We start from the raw sequence: 18,757 nt of genomic DNA on the forward strand, positions 1-18,757 counted from the left end.
AAGCAGAGTCTACACAATAGGTTTGATATGAAAGATCTGGGTGAGGCAAATCACATTCTTGGCATGCGTATACTCAAAGACAGATCAAAGGGTCTTCTTTATTTGTCACAGTAGGAGTATATTACCAAAGTTTTGCAACGTTTCAATATGGAGAGGGGGAAAGCTATTAGTGTACCATTGCCTCCATATGTAAAACTTAGTGCAAAATGGCCAAGATACCCTATGCTTCGGCTATTGATAACTTGATGTATGCAATGGTTGCTACACATCCTGACATTGCATTTGTAGTGGGAGTAGTTAGCAAATACATGGCATATCCTGGCAAAAAACATTGGGAAGTAGTGAAGGGTATCATGAGGACACAAAGGATTTGTGTATCTGCTTTGGTGAGCAGAAGTCATTTGTTGTTGGTTTCATGGATGCAAACTATGCTATGTTGTGCTAAGAAATGCACTTAGCTACTTAAACAGTCCTAGAACGTGCTTATTTTAGCCAAAACCCTAAAATGGAAAGCGGATTGAGAGAGTTAAGTGGGAGAGGATCTAGAACCCTTATTTTCTATAAATAGGCAGCCAGCTCTCCACTCTTGTTTAATCTCGTTTTTGCAGATTTCAGGTGTTTCAGCTTGTTGCCCACACTCCGTTCGCATAGGACTTCTTAATCGAAGCTATCCATTGCTGTCTCCACAGTTGGCGTTTGATTTCTTACCCTCTTCACACAGTTTTGAGCTGATTCCAGCCAGGCGACTGTTGTTCCTTTGCAGACTTGTTGCCGTACAACATGCGACGTCATCAGAGTTATGCTACCTGCGTTTTTAGTCTTTCTCTCTCTTGCAGACTATCTTGTGTATGTTTTTAGTCTTTCTCTCTTGCAAGCTGTTCTGCTTGTGCTTTTAGGCTTTCTTTGACATGCTGCCTACGTTTTTAGCCTTTCTCTCTCTTGCAGGCTGTCATGCTTGCGTTTTTAGTCTTTCTCTCACTTGTTGCTTGCATTTTTAGTTTTTCTCTCTCCTCATTGCTATATACATCAGATCCAACTTCTCACTGTTGCGTTTACTGGTGTATCTGGAGGTTGCCTTGTTGCGATTTAGGATCTGTTTAGAGTATGACACAATCTCCAGCTCATTAACTTTGCCTTGATTCTTGAGATACAAGAGTTCAAGGTACAATATTCATTCACTGCATAGTGTATTTGCTGCATGAGCATTGTATATTCGATAGTGATATCACTTCATTCATTCACTATGTTCATTGTCTCTAAGTTACCCTGACCTTAATTGTGTTCTTTTATCAGTTTGTGCTTTGTCATACGGTTTCTGTTTATGTTTCTGTGTCAGGGTATTTCTTTACATGGTATTAGAGCTTGGTACTTTCTGAGAAACCTAGGCCTTTGATCTGAAAGCTCTACACAAGAAGCAAGAAAAACATTAGGTTTAAATGACTTCGAACACAATAACACCGATTCAGTCTGCAAAATCAACTATGCGGAGAATTGAGCGAGAGTGGGCCGATCAGCTTACTCCACAAAGTTCCGACTTGGTGGAGGATACTTCTGATTACATGGAAGAAAGCTAGGCAAGCTTACCTTTGAAGAATACAAACTGATCATAGCTTATCAACAAAAGAAGATTGAGGAACTCGATCGAAGGATTGCTCTTTGAAGAATACATCGATCGATCGAAGGATTGCTCTTCAGATGTTGCGCATAAATCTGATGATGTTGCAGGGCCGCCAAGACCTCCATCAGGGACAAGCCTCCCTCTTGGAAAACAAGACCCAGAGTATCTTCATTTCTTTCATCCTCTTCCATCCACTCAAGTGTAAGGTACTTTAGATTCGTCTTTTGTTCCTTTTTATTTTACCTCTTCTGCTTTGTAATATTTTGGTAGAGATCCTGTGAAAAAAGGAGTCCAGTCTATTGACTATGGAAAAGGTTATCTTGAGGACCAATTCTTGTATGTTAACACATGTCGTGGGGATTATAAGAAAAAGCCAGGTACCTCTACTTCTAACCTTCCTTCTTTTAAGTCTACTTTACAAACTCAGAATGAATTTGGTGTTCTTTTTTCTTCATTGCATGGTATATCATCATCTTCATATTTTCATTTCCAATCATTAAATGATAAAAATGAACAAAATGCATGTGCACCTTATATACCTCATTTTCAAAACTCACCCATCCCACCACATTCATGCTCTGCTTCTCCACTTTTAATTTACACCATTTACATTTTCATTTCAGACACCTCATGTCGCACCACACATCACACTGGGGATTTATGGAAACATAGGCACATCCTTTAGGACCTCATTCTTATCTCTTATCTGGATTTGGCTATGTTGGACAATGTATATTATGTCTCTCAGCTTGGGGTGAACTTGTTATCTGTTTAGCAGCTTTGCCGGTTGGGCTGAGCGGTTTTCTTTACAGCAACCACAGTTGAGATATTTGACTCTCTGATTGGTTTAGTAATTGCTCGCGGTGAGGCACAACCTAATGGCCTATACCACATGACACACTTTCTGACCGAGTCGACAGCCGAGGGCTTTGTGTTCCATAGCTTCCAGGCCTTAGCCACATCTCGGGAGCCTACGAACAATGAGCGTCTTTGGCATTTTCGCTTAGGACATCTTGGTTATGACTCACTTTATGAGTTGTCACGCGTGAGCTCGTTGAGGGCCTTCCACGCATAAAGCTCACTCGAGATGTCTATAAAGCTTGTCAGCTCGGGAAGCAACACCGTATCCCATTTCCTTAGCAGACCTTTGTAGAGCTGAGGCGCGTTTTAGATTGATTCATGTTGATCTTTATGAGCTGATATCCACTGCTGCCTTGAATGGCACACTGTACTTCTTTTTTATAGTGGATGATCATTCTAGATACATGTGGGTGTACTTCCTCAAGGATAAGTTCGATACTTTCACATACTTTTCTGCTTGGGTGCTGTTGGTTCATAACCATTCATAACTAGACTGGCCGTCGTGTCGGTTGCGTGAGGAGTGATAGCGGTGGTGAGTTTATCTCCCAGGAGTTCTTCGAGTTTCTACAGTAGCATGGCATTTCTCGCCAGCTCATCTCTACCAACTCCCCTTCTCAGAATGGAGTTGTAGAGCATAGGAATCAAACAGTCATGGAAATGGCACATGCGCATACCTATCGCTCTGCTGTAGGAAATCTTCTTTGGTTAATTCATACTAGGCCAGATTTAGCTTTCTCAGTTAGCATACTTAGTCAGTATTTTACAGCACCTTGGATGTCACATTGAATTGCATGTCTTTGTGTGTTGTGTTATTTGTGGTGTACTTATTCTTATAGCCTGCAGGACATATGGTTCTGGTTTATGTTTGCAGGGGTACACTGATTTTGATTGGGCAGGAAATCCTGACACCTAGTGTTCCCATGGCGTCTATCTCTTTACCTTGGGCACAGCTTTTATTTCTTGGTCCAGCCATAAGTAGGAGACGGTGGTGGCTTCCACGGCCAAGACTAAGTACCAAGCTCTCCTCGATGGCACCACCGAGGCCATCTATCTGAGGAGTTTACTGGCGGCATTTCATTTTTCTTGTGTCTCTCCCACAGTTTTCTACTGCCACAACTAGAGTTTCATTGTTCTTGCAGCAATTATCACACCACGGACGCGGCATGTAGGAGTTCACTTTGACTTTTTCCGAGGGCAAGTTGAGCCAGGCACTATTCACCTAGAGTTTGTGCCTTCATTGGATAAGTTTGTAGACATTTTAACCAAAGCGGTCAACGGGCCGGTTCTTCAGTACTTGTTTCCCAAGATCGGCTTGGGTACACTCTCCCCAACTTCTTTAGCTTGACGGGGAGAGGGTGCTTCCCTCTTGCTTGCCCTTCCAGTTTGAGAGGGGGCGGGTTCTAGTCTTCATCGTGATAGTGATAATGCTTATAGTTTTTAGAGATTACATTCATTTATTCTTTTGTATTGTATTATGGATATTTGTAACTTCATCCGCACTGTCAAGATGACCTGATTGTAAAAGGGCACTTAGACAAGTGAACAATTCCCTTGTGAGGGCACTGTCCAAGTGACACCGTTGCATAGCATATTGCATGAGCATAACATCTTGCATCTCCCTTGGCATTATCCCATGCATTTGCATTCTGTTCATGTAAATATGCATCTGTGCACATTTATCCCTCTTCGGTCTTCTAGAGTGGTCGACTCTAGGATCCACCATATTCGTGGCATAACACATGGTAGTTTTCCTAAAGGCAGTTTCCCTACCCTTGCTTGCTTGCTTGTCTTGCTAATCCCACCATCATCTTTTTTTGCCTCTCCATGTACTCACCACATGATTGGCATATACACACACTTTTATTATCCTTAGGCACTTATTCTACTCAGTGTGAGGGATTGGCTTGCTAGTTTTGTGAATAACTTGGGTTTAAAACTCTCTTTATCTTTTCCTATCTGTTACTTAATCAGCCGTTGCCCCTATATTACTTATATATTTTCAAAACACTGTTTTTTTTTTTTAAACAAAACAAAAAAGTCCATTGTTGTCTCCATCCGCCTTTGTAGGACTTGGTAGGCCCTTGGGCAGTTGATGAGCACCCTTGGTTCGATGCCTTGGTCTCTCTGGGGTGATCACTTGGGCTCCCTTGGTAAGATAACCATCACCTTTGTAGTCTTATAGGTGAAGTATCACTTCATCAAGGATGTACTCGACAGCAAAGGCATTGAGCTTATCAAGGTACATACAAATGATAATCCTACAGACCTTCTCACAAAAGGTCTCCCAACTAAGCGGTTTGCTCATTGTCGCCAGATGATGGGGGTTGGATAGTATATGTGTCTTTCAACTTTGTATATACATAGACTTAGCTAATTCTTTTCTCTATCTTCAAACACATTGCCTTTAGGTGGAAGGTTGTTGGGAATAAAGGGTCACCGTGCCTTTTATTGTGTTCGAGTGTGAACGCACCCTTACACTTTGTACTTCATATATATTCAAAACCTAAAATGTGGTACACTAGTCATTGTACCGAAAATCAAGTGTTATGCTCACTTTCTCACTCTCTACTGCTTTCAACTCTTCGCATTTGGACTATCAGCTCAGCTCACAAAATAGCCACTCTAAAGATTCACCTGTTGTCAACCAGAGTTCCCATCTGACAGACTCTCTAAATACTGTTTGGATGGTGATATTGTAGGTTGAATGATTATACCTATTTTATATCCTGGATGCATTAGTAGGCACTCTGAACTGTTTTGATTTATTGCAAACATCTGGTATTTTCAATCTGCACTGTTTGCAATGAATTCATTGTCATAAGATATTCAAAGAGTGGTCAGACATTGATCAGTGTCAGAATATTTTTGGGACCACTATTATAAGTTTTAAACTAAAGGAAGTTCCCTGAAAATTGAGCATTTGTGCAAAACAAAAACAGGAGGCATAATTTTAGAGAAGGTTGATGAAAATGTCCTGTCCCTGCATCCTAGTTTAAAGGAAGTCTAAAGGCCCCACATGTATCACTTTTAATTATAAAAAGCAGAAAAATGGCATCAGACTTGTCATTTAAGGCTTTGCTTTCCTATGTCATTTGATTGGCGCCTTCTCTGCTCCTTTAAAGCAGATCTCTTGATGTAAATCATCCTTTACCTTGTTGGCTGCTTTTATTTTCTGCACTAGCTTGTGGACATCTCTACACTGTCCAGTTACATTTGGAGCTTGGCTCGCACAGCTCTGTCAATGACTGTTCAGACTTTTGAGAACTGTTTTAAGTACTTCTAATTTATCCTTTACTCACCTATTTGTGCTTCATTTCCTTGGACTAAATTTTCGTGAAACTGGTATGATATATATTGGAGCGCATGCCACACAGTTGCTAGCATCTGACATGCATTAGACTGCATTAAAGAAACGAGTTACAGCACAAAGCAAATCCTATACTCACCACAAAGGGGCAACTGAGTTGAATGACTGAAGCACTGTAGTTTACAATCATGTCAGTGTTACCCAATATCTTAGATGTTTTTTGCATTATTACTCAACTTATTAAGAAAAAGCCCTTTGGATGTGGTGGGCCGGTGGCTTTGCAATATGCATGAGCAGTACAAGAAATCTTGTATAATAACAATCTTTGGAATGCTTGTAATTAATAAGAACCTATTATTTTGGCCAAACCAAACACAGCACATCTTATTTGCATCTGAAGCACCTCTAGACGATTAGAATACAGTGAAGGATCTTCATACAAGTAGTTAAGGACTGCATCTTAGGAATCATTCAAAGTCTCCAAGTTATGGAAGGGTTTTTGCCAGAATAAAAGAGGAACGGGCAGTCTTGTTCAATGTCGCCATGGTTAACATCAGTTGTTTTGAGACATTGTTTTGAATATCCATCATTATTAGGGATTTGGCCACTCAAGTTACAACTTGTAAGATTTTTCAATGGGAATCTTTGTGCTGAAGTACATTGTATGGAATGAAAGTTATTGAAATAAAAGGAGTGAACTGAGCTGCATGATTTCTTCATTTGGCAAGTGCATGCAGGCATCTTGTTTGCTCCTTACTTCTTGATTACTCTAGACAGGCAGTTCGATACCTCATGCGCTTTCGGAGTGAGTATATGTGTTATTTGTTGAACCTGGCACGTCATACTGCATTTGGGGAGAAAGCTGCTAAGATGGTTTTGGATTCATTGCCAGCTACATGGCCTAAGGTGAGAGCATGATAATATGGTGTCATTTTTTAAAGTTGAAATTGGGCATGTACTGGATCTGTTTTGGTTTAGGTCAAATGCTAGGCAGGACTTATACTAACAACTTAATGTAAGTAGCAACTTTCCTTGTGTTTTGCTCAAATAGGTGAGAACTAGGAAATTTGAGCTTCTGGACATCATAGGCAAGGCATACATTCCCCTTCTTTCTTCAACTCATACATCTGTTTGCAAGTAAATAACCAAAGGTAAACAATCAAGATATATGGTGTCAGACAAAGTGAAAAGGCTGGTCAGCCAGCCAAGTCAGCTGGTTGAATGGACCAACAGATTAAATACCTGGTTAACTTGTTATCTAGTTCTTTGTTCGAATTTAAGAGAAATTCCTTCTGACCAAGGTTAGGGAAAGATAACATTTTCTATGTTTTAAGTCTTTCGGTAAGTGTGAATTATGCCGCATAACCAACGTTTAACTAGCTTACAAGCCATCATACATTCAAGTGTGTAAATATGGGTATACACCAGGTATTATCACATTAATGTAAGTTTGTACATAGTAGCACACCTGGAATATTTTGCAAGTACTTTCCTAGTCGCACACGAACTCAGTTTTGATCATTCAGTTATCTCTAAAGGCCCATTCCCCATTTTTAACAAAATTTGGGCTTACAACTGAAGACAAGGTGTCCCAATGTTGGTACATTTCTGCCTTTAAATGCACTTATCCCACTTGGCTATGAAGCCTATGCAAGCCATCTCCTAACCATTCGAGCATGCACTGGATGTCTTCCAATGCCTACTTGTTAGAGTGGTCACTATGGCTTGTTGTTACGTTAGAACCATAGTCATGGCATCTTTTGTTGCTAAATTTGGTTTTTTGGTGCAAATGTCCTAGTTCCCTATTCCATTTTGCTGGAGCCCTCCATTGCCAACCAGGTTTCCACCCAACATGAAATATGTCTTAATGGTCAATAGGATGGAGACTCTCTGGCAATAGCAAAGAAAGAGCCTTATTCAGCAGTAAATGGATGCCTTTCTATTTTCATTATGTAGTGTGGGGTAGTCAGGCTGACCACAAAATTGACCTCTAAAATTCAAACTGACCAGAAATTGACTTCTACTCAAGTTTTAGTGTCAAGAAACCTCCCTCCAACATCAAAGATGTCTTAATGTCCAATTGGACAAAGACTCTTTGGCAGTAGCTAAGAAAGAGCTTCATTATGCAGCAAATGGATGCTTTCCTATTTACAAAGTGGGGTGTAGGGTAATGAGAGTAAATGACCTGTACACAACAAAGACTCTTTGGTAGAGCTAAGAGAGATCCTCATTATGCAGCAAATGATGGTTTCCTGTTTACAAAATGTAATGCAGGGTAGTCAGACTAACTGTAAATTTGCCTCTAAACTTGAACTGACCAGAAGATGACTTCTAGACAAGCAGGCTTGTCAATAAACTAACTCCTAAACTTTCCTTTTCCCGTTGAGCTTTCATGTGTCAGCTCCGTATTAGAGATAGAGTTAGGGCTCTATTGGCCCTTTAGGTTGGGCCCTCTTTTGTCTTTTAGCCCAAACTGGTCTGACCATGTTAATGTTGGTTAGTTTCTTAGCCAGCCCACTTTTTTCTTGTTGTCTATCTATAAGCTGCATCCACTCTTTGTCCCATAGTTCTCATTTTACCGCATTTCAGGTTGGGTTCCTAGCTTAGGATCTTTCTACCTTCATCATTGTGTTCGCTTTCCTTCTGTAAGAAGATGAGAATAAGGAATTAGTGTAAGAAATGTTGATAATATGCCATGTCACACAGACATTGGTATATAAGGAGATAAGTTGTAATTTTTCATATCTTTTTGACAAATCAATACATTTACAATCTTTCTCTCCCTTCTTGCTCACAGCTTCTATGGCTTCCTCACCTTTCCTATCTTTCTCTCTCAAAATCTAGTCTTTCTCTCTCCTCTTTCTCTCTCCCTAGTTTTCTCTCTGACATCTTCTTGCTGTGCACTCTGCATCTAAGTTTCCACCACCCCTGTCTCCAACCAAATCTCTCTTTTTCTTTTTTCCCCGAGATAGAATTAATTACTATAAACATAACTAAATACAAGAGTCGCAAGCAAGCTATATGTACAGCAATGAAAGTGAAGAAACCACAACATGCCAAGAAACTAGATCAGCTCTAGAAATGATGCCTGCATATTGTTGTCAGCAGTCATGATTGTCATGCCTTGTCATCTCCTAGTTGTGAGCCTCAGTCTGAGTGAGACGAGAACTTTAGAAGCTCTGACCTCTCTGTCATTTGTTTTGATGGAGGAGGTAGAGCACTCAGTTTATTGCCGTTCAGTGCATTTTCTCCTCCAATCGGGATTTTGTGTGCTTTTCTCGAGCAGTTTCTGCATTTCCAAGTTTGCCTCACTTGTCGAACGTTGTTCGCTATTGCTGGGATTTTTCTGAGCATTTCTGGCATTTTTACCAGCATATATTCAGCACAACCATAGTAATCTTTCAAATTGTGATGAGTAGGACATTGTGGATGCACAGGTTGACATGCAAAAAGTGCTTCGTTCTTTCTTTGTATTTTATGAACATGGCGCCATACTCTTCTTCATGGGCAGGATTGCGGTGATCCGTTGGATCCATCAGTCGTTGGCTTCCACTCTTTAAGTGTGATTGTGTCAATGAGGTTTTGTGGGCCCCAATGTTTCTATGAGGTCATGTTCGCATCGGCTACAAGAGATGATCTTTTGGGCAGGCTACTCTTTTTTGATAGGCAATTGGTGCATGTGGTACCATGGAGACATATGGCCGACTTTTAGAATCTGCTCAAACAAGAATGTCCAATGTGGATTGAACTAGGAAGCTTCCTTGTGGTCTAATGGCCTTTGTTAAGGGATGCAATGGCAGCGATTGATATTGCATTAGTGCTTCCCAAAATGAGGGCATGCAATAGGAATTGTTTATGCATGCTATGGGATACCTCGACGAAAAGGCTCAATTGGCTACGCCTTAATTGCACTAGCATGTTTCCGCTATGGTTTAAGCTTAATTGGGGCACCTTTTCAAATCATTGTTTCACTTGTGACAAGCTTTTTCATGGCGGAGTGTTCGGACGAAAAGAATGCTACTGTAACTTGCAATGGGGATATTGAAATGGTGGTGGAGCCGCTGCTCATTGGGGAATGGCCTCCGAAAAAGGATGTGGTCTAGCAAAAGCAAACTATGCTTTCTTTCAAACCCATATGATTCGGGATAGATTGACGTTCAACATAGAAAGCGTAAGAAGATTGAAATTTAGCAATTGATGGGTTCCTCGATGGGCACTCAAGATGCCTTTCGTACATATGTGCATAGAAAGGATAAATCTTTTGAGTTGTGGCATACTACTGTTATGGACCTCTTCACTTCAAAGCAGGCCACGTAGCTAAGATCACAAGTTGAACGCCCTCGAGAGTACCGGAGGGATCCTTCGGTATGCCTTTTTTTAATTGTAAAGCCAAGGTAGTTACCCCGTGAGACCGCAAATATCCTCATTTGCTTGTGATAAGTGGAAGCAATCCTTCCCTTGTGAAATCTGCTTGCATCGGACAAAATGTTTTTGCAATCTTGGCGGATTTTCTAGACAAATCAATTTTGGAGGTGTTAGTCAAGAAAGTACAAGGGAGGTGTGAGCAGCCTTGCCGATGAATTCCTTGAATTCACAAATGCAAATTGCCACTTGGAATATCCATGGGATTTGTTCCCGTAGTAAGCAACATGATATGTGGCATGTTTTGCACGAGAACCACTAGGATGCTTTGTGCGTTGTTGAGCACAAAACCCATGATGATGCCGGTCATGTCTTGGATGGTCATGGATTCCATCTTTTTTATGCTAGTTGCAAGGCTTAACACTTTTCGGGCGTCCTCATGGTAATACACAAGAAATTCCAGCCAATGCTTGTGAAGAATGATGTTCACGGATGCTTCGTGGTAATTGAGATTGTGTTTGAAGGGCGAGTCTTATGGCTGGTTGGCCTCTATGCGGCCAATGACTCCTTGCATCATCAGGCCGTGTGGAGCCATCTTCGGGATTCTCTAAGCTTGGGTAGACAGGGCTTGTTCATGGGTGATTTTAACATGTGTGTTGACCCATCCCAATCCATCTCAGGGCACTCTTTGATGGATAGCCTAGAAAGTAGGGCATGGTAGGCCTTTGCCATGGATGTCTTAAACAATATCTTTGGTCTTGGCTTTCTCCATGGGTTGCAACATTTACCTTTCACTTGTCTCAATACTTGGCCACGTGATCTTGACTAGACTATATTTATGCCATACATGAAGACTCCTTTTTACTAGAAATTTTGGAGATGCGAGTCTTGCAGAACTATGTGTCATCCGACCATTTCCCTTTGGAGCTTGACATGATTAGGCAACTAGTGGATGCTTTTGCCAGTCTATTGGTTAGGCTGCCCTTGAGATTCAACTCTTCCTTTTTAACTCATGCCATTTTCAAGGGCTACATGACCCAACTGCTAGAGAGGTTTTCATGTGATTTTTCACAACAAGGATTGGACTCCTTCAACAAATTGATTTCAAATGTCCAAAAGATGTCAAGACAATATGGGATTTATCATGCTGCACTTGATAGGCAGTGTTTGTATGCTGCGGAAGACATGTTAGCCTCCATCTTTTGTTGCGCAACTTGCCGCATGATGATTTTCTAATCTCATTAGCAGCTCCTTTGGGTGAACTTATTCAAGTCTTTCAGTTGCAGTCATATCAACAATCTAAGCTAAGGAATCTAACTGACGGTCTTCAAGACAGTTCTTATCAAACTCATAAATTATTTTGGGCCTTGCATGCATCCCTGGCATGGGAAAATTTGGTGGGATTGCAAGATGCAAAAGGTCACACCGTCACAAATCCCCAATCAATTGCAAGTATGTGTATGGAATACATCGCAAACCTTTTGGGTTCGCAACACACATTTTCTTTGCGGGTTACGCATGCCCATGTGCCCTTTTATGCTTTGGTCAAAGATCAAGTTCCGCATAACATGCAAGACTTAGCTAATATTTGTGAGGGTGAAGTTATGGATGTCTTGTTGCATCTATCGAATGATAAAAGATCCAATTGGGATGGCATCACCAATGAATTCTTTGGCACCTATGCATCTCTTTTGGCAAGACCTTTGGCTACCATGTGCCAACAGGTTTGGGTGTCAAACAACATGCCTTCATCTTGGATAGAAGGGCTGATTAAGTTGATTCCCAAAGCCCCTCCCTATCCAAACTTACACATTGGATACCAAATTCATTGATGGTTACCATGCATAAGATCTTCAGAAAGGTGTTGGCAAACGGTCTCCATAAACACTTACATGATCTTGTTCATATTGGCAAATGGTCTCCATAAACACTTACATGATCTTGTTCATATTAGCAGTCATATTTGTCATGCCTTGTTATCTCGTGCCTGTGAGCCTCAATCTGAGCCAGACGAGGACTTCAGGAGCTTTGACTTGTCTATCACTTGTTTTGACGGAGGAAGTAGCTCATTCTAGAGCACTCAATTTATTGCATTTTAGTGCATTTTCTCCTCTAGTCAAGATTTTATGTGCATTTTCCAGGGCAGTTTTTGCATTCTTCAGCCTACCTCACATGTCGGACATTATCCACCCTTTTTGGGATTTTTTTGAGCATTTTTGTCATTTTTACCAGCATTAAATGTTGATAATGTATTTTTTGCCCCAAATTTCAGGTCAGCCAGTTTTGGCTATTTTGTGTGCATTTTCCAGGGCAGTTTCTGCATTCTTCAACCTGCCTCACCTATCGGGCATTATCCACCCCTTTTGGGATTTTTTAAAAGCATTTTTGTCATTTTTACCAGCATTAAATACTGGTCACGTATTTTTTGCTCCAAATTCCAAGTCAGCCAGTTTTGGGTATTTTTGGCTATTTATAGCCATTTTCCACTTGGCAGTCAATTAGATTATCATCTTCCCTCCTTCCTTGACAGATGCACACTCCGACTCCGTCATCTTTCTCCGTCTTCAATATTGCCGTCATCATCAGCCTGATCTGGTGCCCTCACTTCACTGATGCTGTGGGCTGCATACAGGGACTTATCAGTCCTCCTTCTGTATTTAGCATTTGTTCCTTGTTCAGTACAAGTTTCTTTTCTTCTTCTCTTGCAGATTGGCTCTCTCTTCCTGTGTGTTCGAGTTCCTTCTTCCGTTGCGCACTCTCACATGGTATTAGAGCATGGTATCATTGCCTAAGAGCGACACAGAGCTGACTTCTCGCAAAGACCACCCCAAATTGCCAAGCAACCTTGCCACATCAGCCTTTTTCTGAAAATGCGGCTTTTTGCTAGGAGGCGTCATCTTTTCTTGTGCTAGGTATCCATTTTATTGCCCACTTCCTCTCTTGCTAGAGGCGACAAGCTTGCTCAGTCAGGCAACAATCTTTTGCTGCAAACACAATGTTCCTTGGTAAGGCAACAGCTCTCCTTAGCAAACTCACGTAGTCCTTATGCAGGCAATAGTCTACCTCCCCTAGGCAGACCCTCTACATCAACTTCCTTGTGTCTTGTAGCCGTTTCCTCCTATTTCGGGGATGTCTACCGCCAAAACGTAGATTTTTTGTGCGTGAAGATGTCTTATCACTAGTTCTTTCCTGACTCAGAGGATGGGGTCTCTGTTCCTTGCTTTGAGAGACGGAGCGATTTTCGTGCTAGTTCATGTGACGATCAGAGGTCACCTAGCCCGTTTGTACAAGATCCCTCTCCTTCCCGTTCTCTCCATGTTTCACAGAAGGCTCTTTCTGCTGGCCTTCATATGCCTTCCATGGCACCCTCTATCCAGGTGCCTGTACTTCCTTCTTTGCCCAAAGAAGACCGGCTTGATGGTTCCAACTACTCACTTTGGTTGTGTAAGGTGAAGTGTATCCTTGATACCTTCGATCTTTGGGTGTTTGTTACCCACCCTATTTCCCGTCCAGTGGAGGATCCCATCGTTGGATCATCAATGGATCATGCGGCCTTATGGAATCAACTCAACTCAAGAGCTCGATCTTTCCTCTTTATGAGCTTACAAGGTTCCGTCTAGTCCATGAGCGCAGGTTGCAGAAAGCAACGAAAGTGTGGACATTTTCCTATCGGATTACTCTTGAGAAGAAATTACGAATGCTCGTTGTCGATGATTCTTCTTCCATGAAGGATCATATCAACAGGTTGGAGGACACGAGGGATGAGCTTGCATCCCTTGGTAGGCTGATATTTTCAGAGGATACGGCCAATGCTTCTTTTGACTCAACTACCATCTCCTTGGTTTGATGTCTTCTACACCAACCTTTTTACATTGAAGACCCGTGAGAAGCTTCTATGGGAGGAGCTTGCCCCGCTTGTTTTGGAGCATGACGAGTGCGCCAAAGAGGTGGCCAATGGATCCACCTCCACCAAAGCTTTTGTTGCAAGTTCGTGAGGGGGGATGCAGAAGAAAGGAAAGTCACTGGCTAAAAGAGAGGAGAGTTCTTCAGGTTTTGACTCCGACTCAAAGAAGCCTAAATGCCCATATTGTGGGAAGGGGACACATCCGAGAGCAAAGGATGGAGTTAAAACATCCAAGCCTTCTACCTCTACTCTAATGGTTACCCATGAGTGAGTGTTCCTTCATATCGTTGACTTGGAGGAGCCTTCTTCCATGGTTGCCTTATCTTCTAAGAGGCCTTGGTTGGTTGATAATGGAGCTTCTAGTCATATGACTCCACGAGGTGATTTGTTGCAGGATCTATGTCCTTCGGAGGGTTCTGTCATTGTTCGTAACTTTGTTTCAGTGCCTATTTGTGGTGTTGGCATTTTGTCTTTATTTTCCAACCACGCGTCAAGCTTCCTTTCACAGGCTCTTTATGTTCTAGACTTGGGCTTTCCCCTCCTCTCAGTCTATGGCCTTACTAGGCTTGGTACCCAGATTGCTTCATCGAGTAGGCTGTTTGTATTGAGGATTCTTCTATAGGGGTTGTTATCACGATAGGTTGGCAGGAGAGGGGGCTTTATAGGCTCCATTCCGCTTCTCTTATGCAGGGTCCTCCAATGCAGTTGTCTATTGATGCTGTCAGCTGCATGCAGGGACTAATCAGTCCTACTTCTATATTCAGCATTTGTTCCTTGTTCAGTGCAGGTTTCTTTTCTTCTTCTCTTGCAAATTGTCTCTCTCTTCCTCTATGTTTGAGTTCCTTCTTCCGCTACGCACTGTCAGGGTTCATCCTCACCAATATGGGTTTATTAAGGCAGAAACGTTCTTCATAATATCCTCAATGCACAAATGGCCATAGACTATGCGCGGCACAAGCAACAAGAGGTTGTTTTGGTGCAATTAGACTTAGAAAAGGCCTTTGACTTCTTGGAATGGTCTTTTGTTGCTGAATGAGATGTTAAGTTCTTGGAATGCTACTTAACATCTCATTCAGCAGCAAGCGTTGGTGGTTTGCTGACTTGGGATTCTTTATGGAAGACGACACTCTTTGACTCCCTGAGCCAGTTTGCATGAGAGAGAGTGGCTGTTGAACGGCCCTTCACTCCTTGACCATCTGCTGTATCACATCTGGCATCGGTTTGTTCATTGAGTTTCTTCATTCAACATTCATTGATCTCTTTCATCTTCATTTGTGTTCCTTTCCCCTAGAGATTGTGGACCATAGGCATAAACAAGAAATGTGTCTGTTAGTATTAATTCATTGTTCTATTATTCCATATTCTTGAGAGGTCTAAGGGGGAGGGGTTGGGTGCGGGTGGGGGACTGATTTCCTTTTGTTGGTATACTTCAGAATCAATTAGAGCTGTTTTACCACTTTTTTTTCAACTCAAGATGGTGAGGCTGCTTTCCCTTACTAAAAATGTTCGCTTTTACAGCCTCTTTAAGGCTCCTTTGATCTTGGAAATGTTCCATAGAATCAGGTAGTGTTGTTTTACCACTGCATTTTGACTCTGGATGGACCATCCAGAGGCATCTACGACATAGTCACGTGAAATGGCAATGAGAATGGCAACAGCCAACCTGCCTCATTGACAAGGACTCATTCTACAAATGTTCTCTTTTACAGTCAGTTGTTTTACCACTGATGGGCCACCCAGAGGCATCTATGCTACAGTCACATGAAATGGCACCAAGGACAGCAATGGGCAACCTGCCACAATGACAAGGACTCAAAACTAGGAAATGACTGGGTAACATCAAACCTGTAAACTTCTTGACCAAAAAGAATTTGGAATGGAAGATTTTTGTGAAGCACTTTAACATAGCTTGTCAAAGCTAGTAAGAAAGTCAGCCAGTAAGTGCAAGATAAAAATAAATCCATTGGTGATATGTGAACCACTAAGAAATGGGTGAAACAGAAACTACAATGGTAAGACTGTAGCTGTAAGGGAAGATTGTGAGGGAGGGGAGGATTGCAGGGTGGAGAGGGAAATAGGATGAAGAGAGAGAAGTGGGAGGAAGAGATTGTTGTGGGCACAGGGAGATGAGTTGCTCATCTGGGGGATTTTCAGTTAAATGCAGGGGTGAGAGGAGAGGACTGAGGTTTTACTAAGGTCAATTTGGTTCAATATAGCAATATACAGGAAACAGAGAAGAAACTTCTAGTTTTCACTCCTTGTGCATACTAACCTATCATTTTTGTTATCCATCTTATTGTATTACACACACAGAAAACGCAAAGGTTCAATCTTGTCTTGTATTCTGTTTCATTCAGAGTGTTGCCAGGTTGGAAGTTTGTTCAAAGTCCTTAGCTACTCAGTGTTTACTCAAGCATGTCTGAATTTACAGACGCCATGGATCAAGACTGAAACAGACATTGACAAGTTTGTGTGGAGGATTTATAAGCCTTGGGTTCCACGTCCTCTAGTAAGCGTACATGTAAGACAGGGAGACAAAGCCCAGGAAATGAAAGTTGTTGGTTTTCAGTATTACATGAAACTTGCTCAGCATCTGCGTTATCGATTTCCTCATGTGCGAAGTATATGGCTTTCGACTGAAATGCAGGTTTTTCTGCCATATCCTCACCTTTGAAATTTGATTGAGTTACGGATGAAATCAAACTGGTGAATAAGAGACTGAATCATTGCACACAAGGATAGGCACAGGTTGATTAACATGTGCCAACTATTGCAAGGATGGTGTTGAATTCTGGAGCTTGGTAGAGAAATAATAGCTCTTCAAGAAATTCTTACTGCATAACTTATGGTACTATAATTATTAATCATGTATGCCATATACTTGAGGCATAATCATACACTTGAAAATAGTCAGATTGCTGTTGAGCCACTTCAGTGGATCTCAAACGAGGACAGAAAGACCAAGATTATGTTCTAATGACATATTGTTAATTTTATAGCAGGAAATGGTAGCCCCTCTAGCAATGAGAGTCACTCTAATTTTTCGTTCTTCGAATAATTTCATCATGTGACCTGCAAAGCATTCATTTACTCTATCCTCTTTATCATTTTCTTACTTTGCAAGACAATGGCTATAGCATAGCAGGACAAAAAGCGGTATTTTAATCACTTTTGTAATTTGCAGGAGGTCATTGAAGAATCCAAGCTGTATTCAAGCCAGTGGGACATATACTTCACCAATGTTTCACGTCAAGTTGGGAACATGAGCATGCCAGCATATGAAGCCAGCCTTGGGAGAGAGCTGAGTACCAACTATCCATTAGTAAATTTCTTGTTGGCTGCAGAAGCAGACTTTTTCATTGGTGCATTAGGATCCACATGGTGCTACTTGATAGATGGCATGCGGACTACAAGCGGCAAGGTCATGGCAGGCTACTTGAGCCCAAATAAAGATAGATTTTGGTAGCTTCCGTATATTCCTAAATCTGTAGAATGTGCCGTCATTAATTGATTCAATTATTATTTTGCAGAATGGTATGTGTTTTTCCTCTTGGAATATTGTAGCAGTAGATTTAGTTTACTTTGCTGGAAATGTTGAATAGGGGTTTTGCAATCCATCTATCATGGGGGGTTTCAAGTTTTGTGGAAATATTATTTTTTAAAGGGGCCAATGCCAGTGACACTCGATGCTACATTGTTTCAAGGTTTTCCAAAATCCGAAATATGTGAAAAATGTACATGACTGATCTGTTTGACTCACATTAAGCTTATATGTAATGCATAGGAATCTGTATTATTGCTTTAAGTGGCTTTTAAAAATGCATCTTCTGTGCAAAACCATCACTAAATTGGGGTGAGGTGCAGAGGTGCATTTTGCCCCTGGGGGATTTCACTTAATTGGCTGCTTACCTCTTTCTACTTCTGTACTTGCATTTTATCGTATATCAACAAATTCTGTATGTGTAAGTAGCTATGGTTGAAAGGTGCATCTACCTAAAGAGCTGGGTTGGGTTGGGCTATCACAGGGTATGGCTCATCTGGCTTTTTGATCCTTCGTCCATGACGCTACTGCCTCACCACTTCACCTAGAAGAGAAAAGGGATATGCCCTCTGATCGCCTTGCAATCATACCAGAGTCTATTTGGCTGATCGATTTGACGAAGTCTCCACATCCACATGCAAGGATGATGAGTACAATCCGGCATTTTGTTCTGAAAACGTGGTCCTCGAGGACTTTGAAGGTGGCTCCCTCTAAGACCCAAATGGACATGGAACCTGCCCCTGGCATTAGTTTGGTCTTTAGCTTGTATGACAATGAGTATTCTTGCTGCTCTTCGTCAACCATAGTTCCTTTTGTGCTTCTTCATGCTATCCCCAAGGAGGGCTCCTATACATGCATGAAAAGCAATCTTCTTTTATAATAGAGATTCATTAGCTACTAAAAGATCGTGTTGATCATACCTTGTTAATCTACTTCCTTCCTTGTTTTGATTTCCTCTTCTACTTGTTAATCTACCTCCTTTCTTGTTTCAATTTGCTTTTGTACTCCTTGCATACCTTGATTGTTATTTTCTTGACTTCCTCTTCAACCTTTTTATTGGTTGTAGCCACTATTATTCCCAACTTTCCCTCTACTTTTGTCGAGTGCATAAGCATTTTGGCAAGTGAGTCTTTGAAAACCACTTTCTTTACTTCAATGCTACAA

The 18,757-nt window shown here is 41.4% G+C and overlaps 1 protein-coding gene across 4 annotated transcripts in view; it reads left to right on the forward strand.

Annotated features, from left to right (window-relative positions):
- LOC148036019 (uncharacterized) overlaps positions 1 to 18,544 on the forward strand; it is an 82,321-nt gene extending 63,777 nt beyond the window's left edge. Inside the window, exons 5-8 of one of the 4 annotated variants that reach the window (XM_087678032.1) lie at positions 6,560 to 6,692; positions 16,484 to 16,699; positions 17,237 to 17,514; positions 18,078 to 18,542. In XM_087678032.1, the coding sequence (XP_087534158.1) occupies positions 6,560 to 6,692; positions 16,484 to 16,699; positions 17,237 to 17,514; positions 18,078 to 18,141 (691 nt within the window). In that variant the 3' untranslated portion in view covers positions 18,142 to 18,542. Of the gene's footprint in view, positions 1 to 6,559; positions 6,693 to 16,483; positions 16,700 to 17,236; positions 17,849 to 18,077 lie in introns of those variants that run through there. The other 3 variants (XM_087678030.1, XM_087678033.1, XM_087678031.1) reach the window with 3 other exon arrangements.
- Positions 18,545 to 18,757: the final 213 nt, after the last annotated feature.

The sequence above is a fragment of the Lygodium microphyllum genome, chromosome 5 (assembly GCF_053477565.2).
Source record: "Lygodium microphyllum isolate KBCC chromosome 5, Lygodium_microphyllum_v1.1.10, whole genome shotgun sequence".
Classification (NCBI taxonomy): Eukaryota; Viridiplantae; Streptophyta; class Polypodiopsida; order Schizaeales; family Lygodiaceae; genus Lygodium; species Lygodium microphyllum.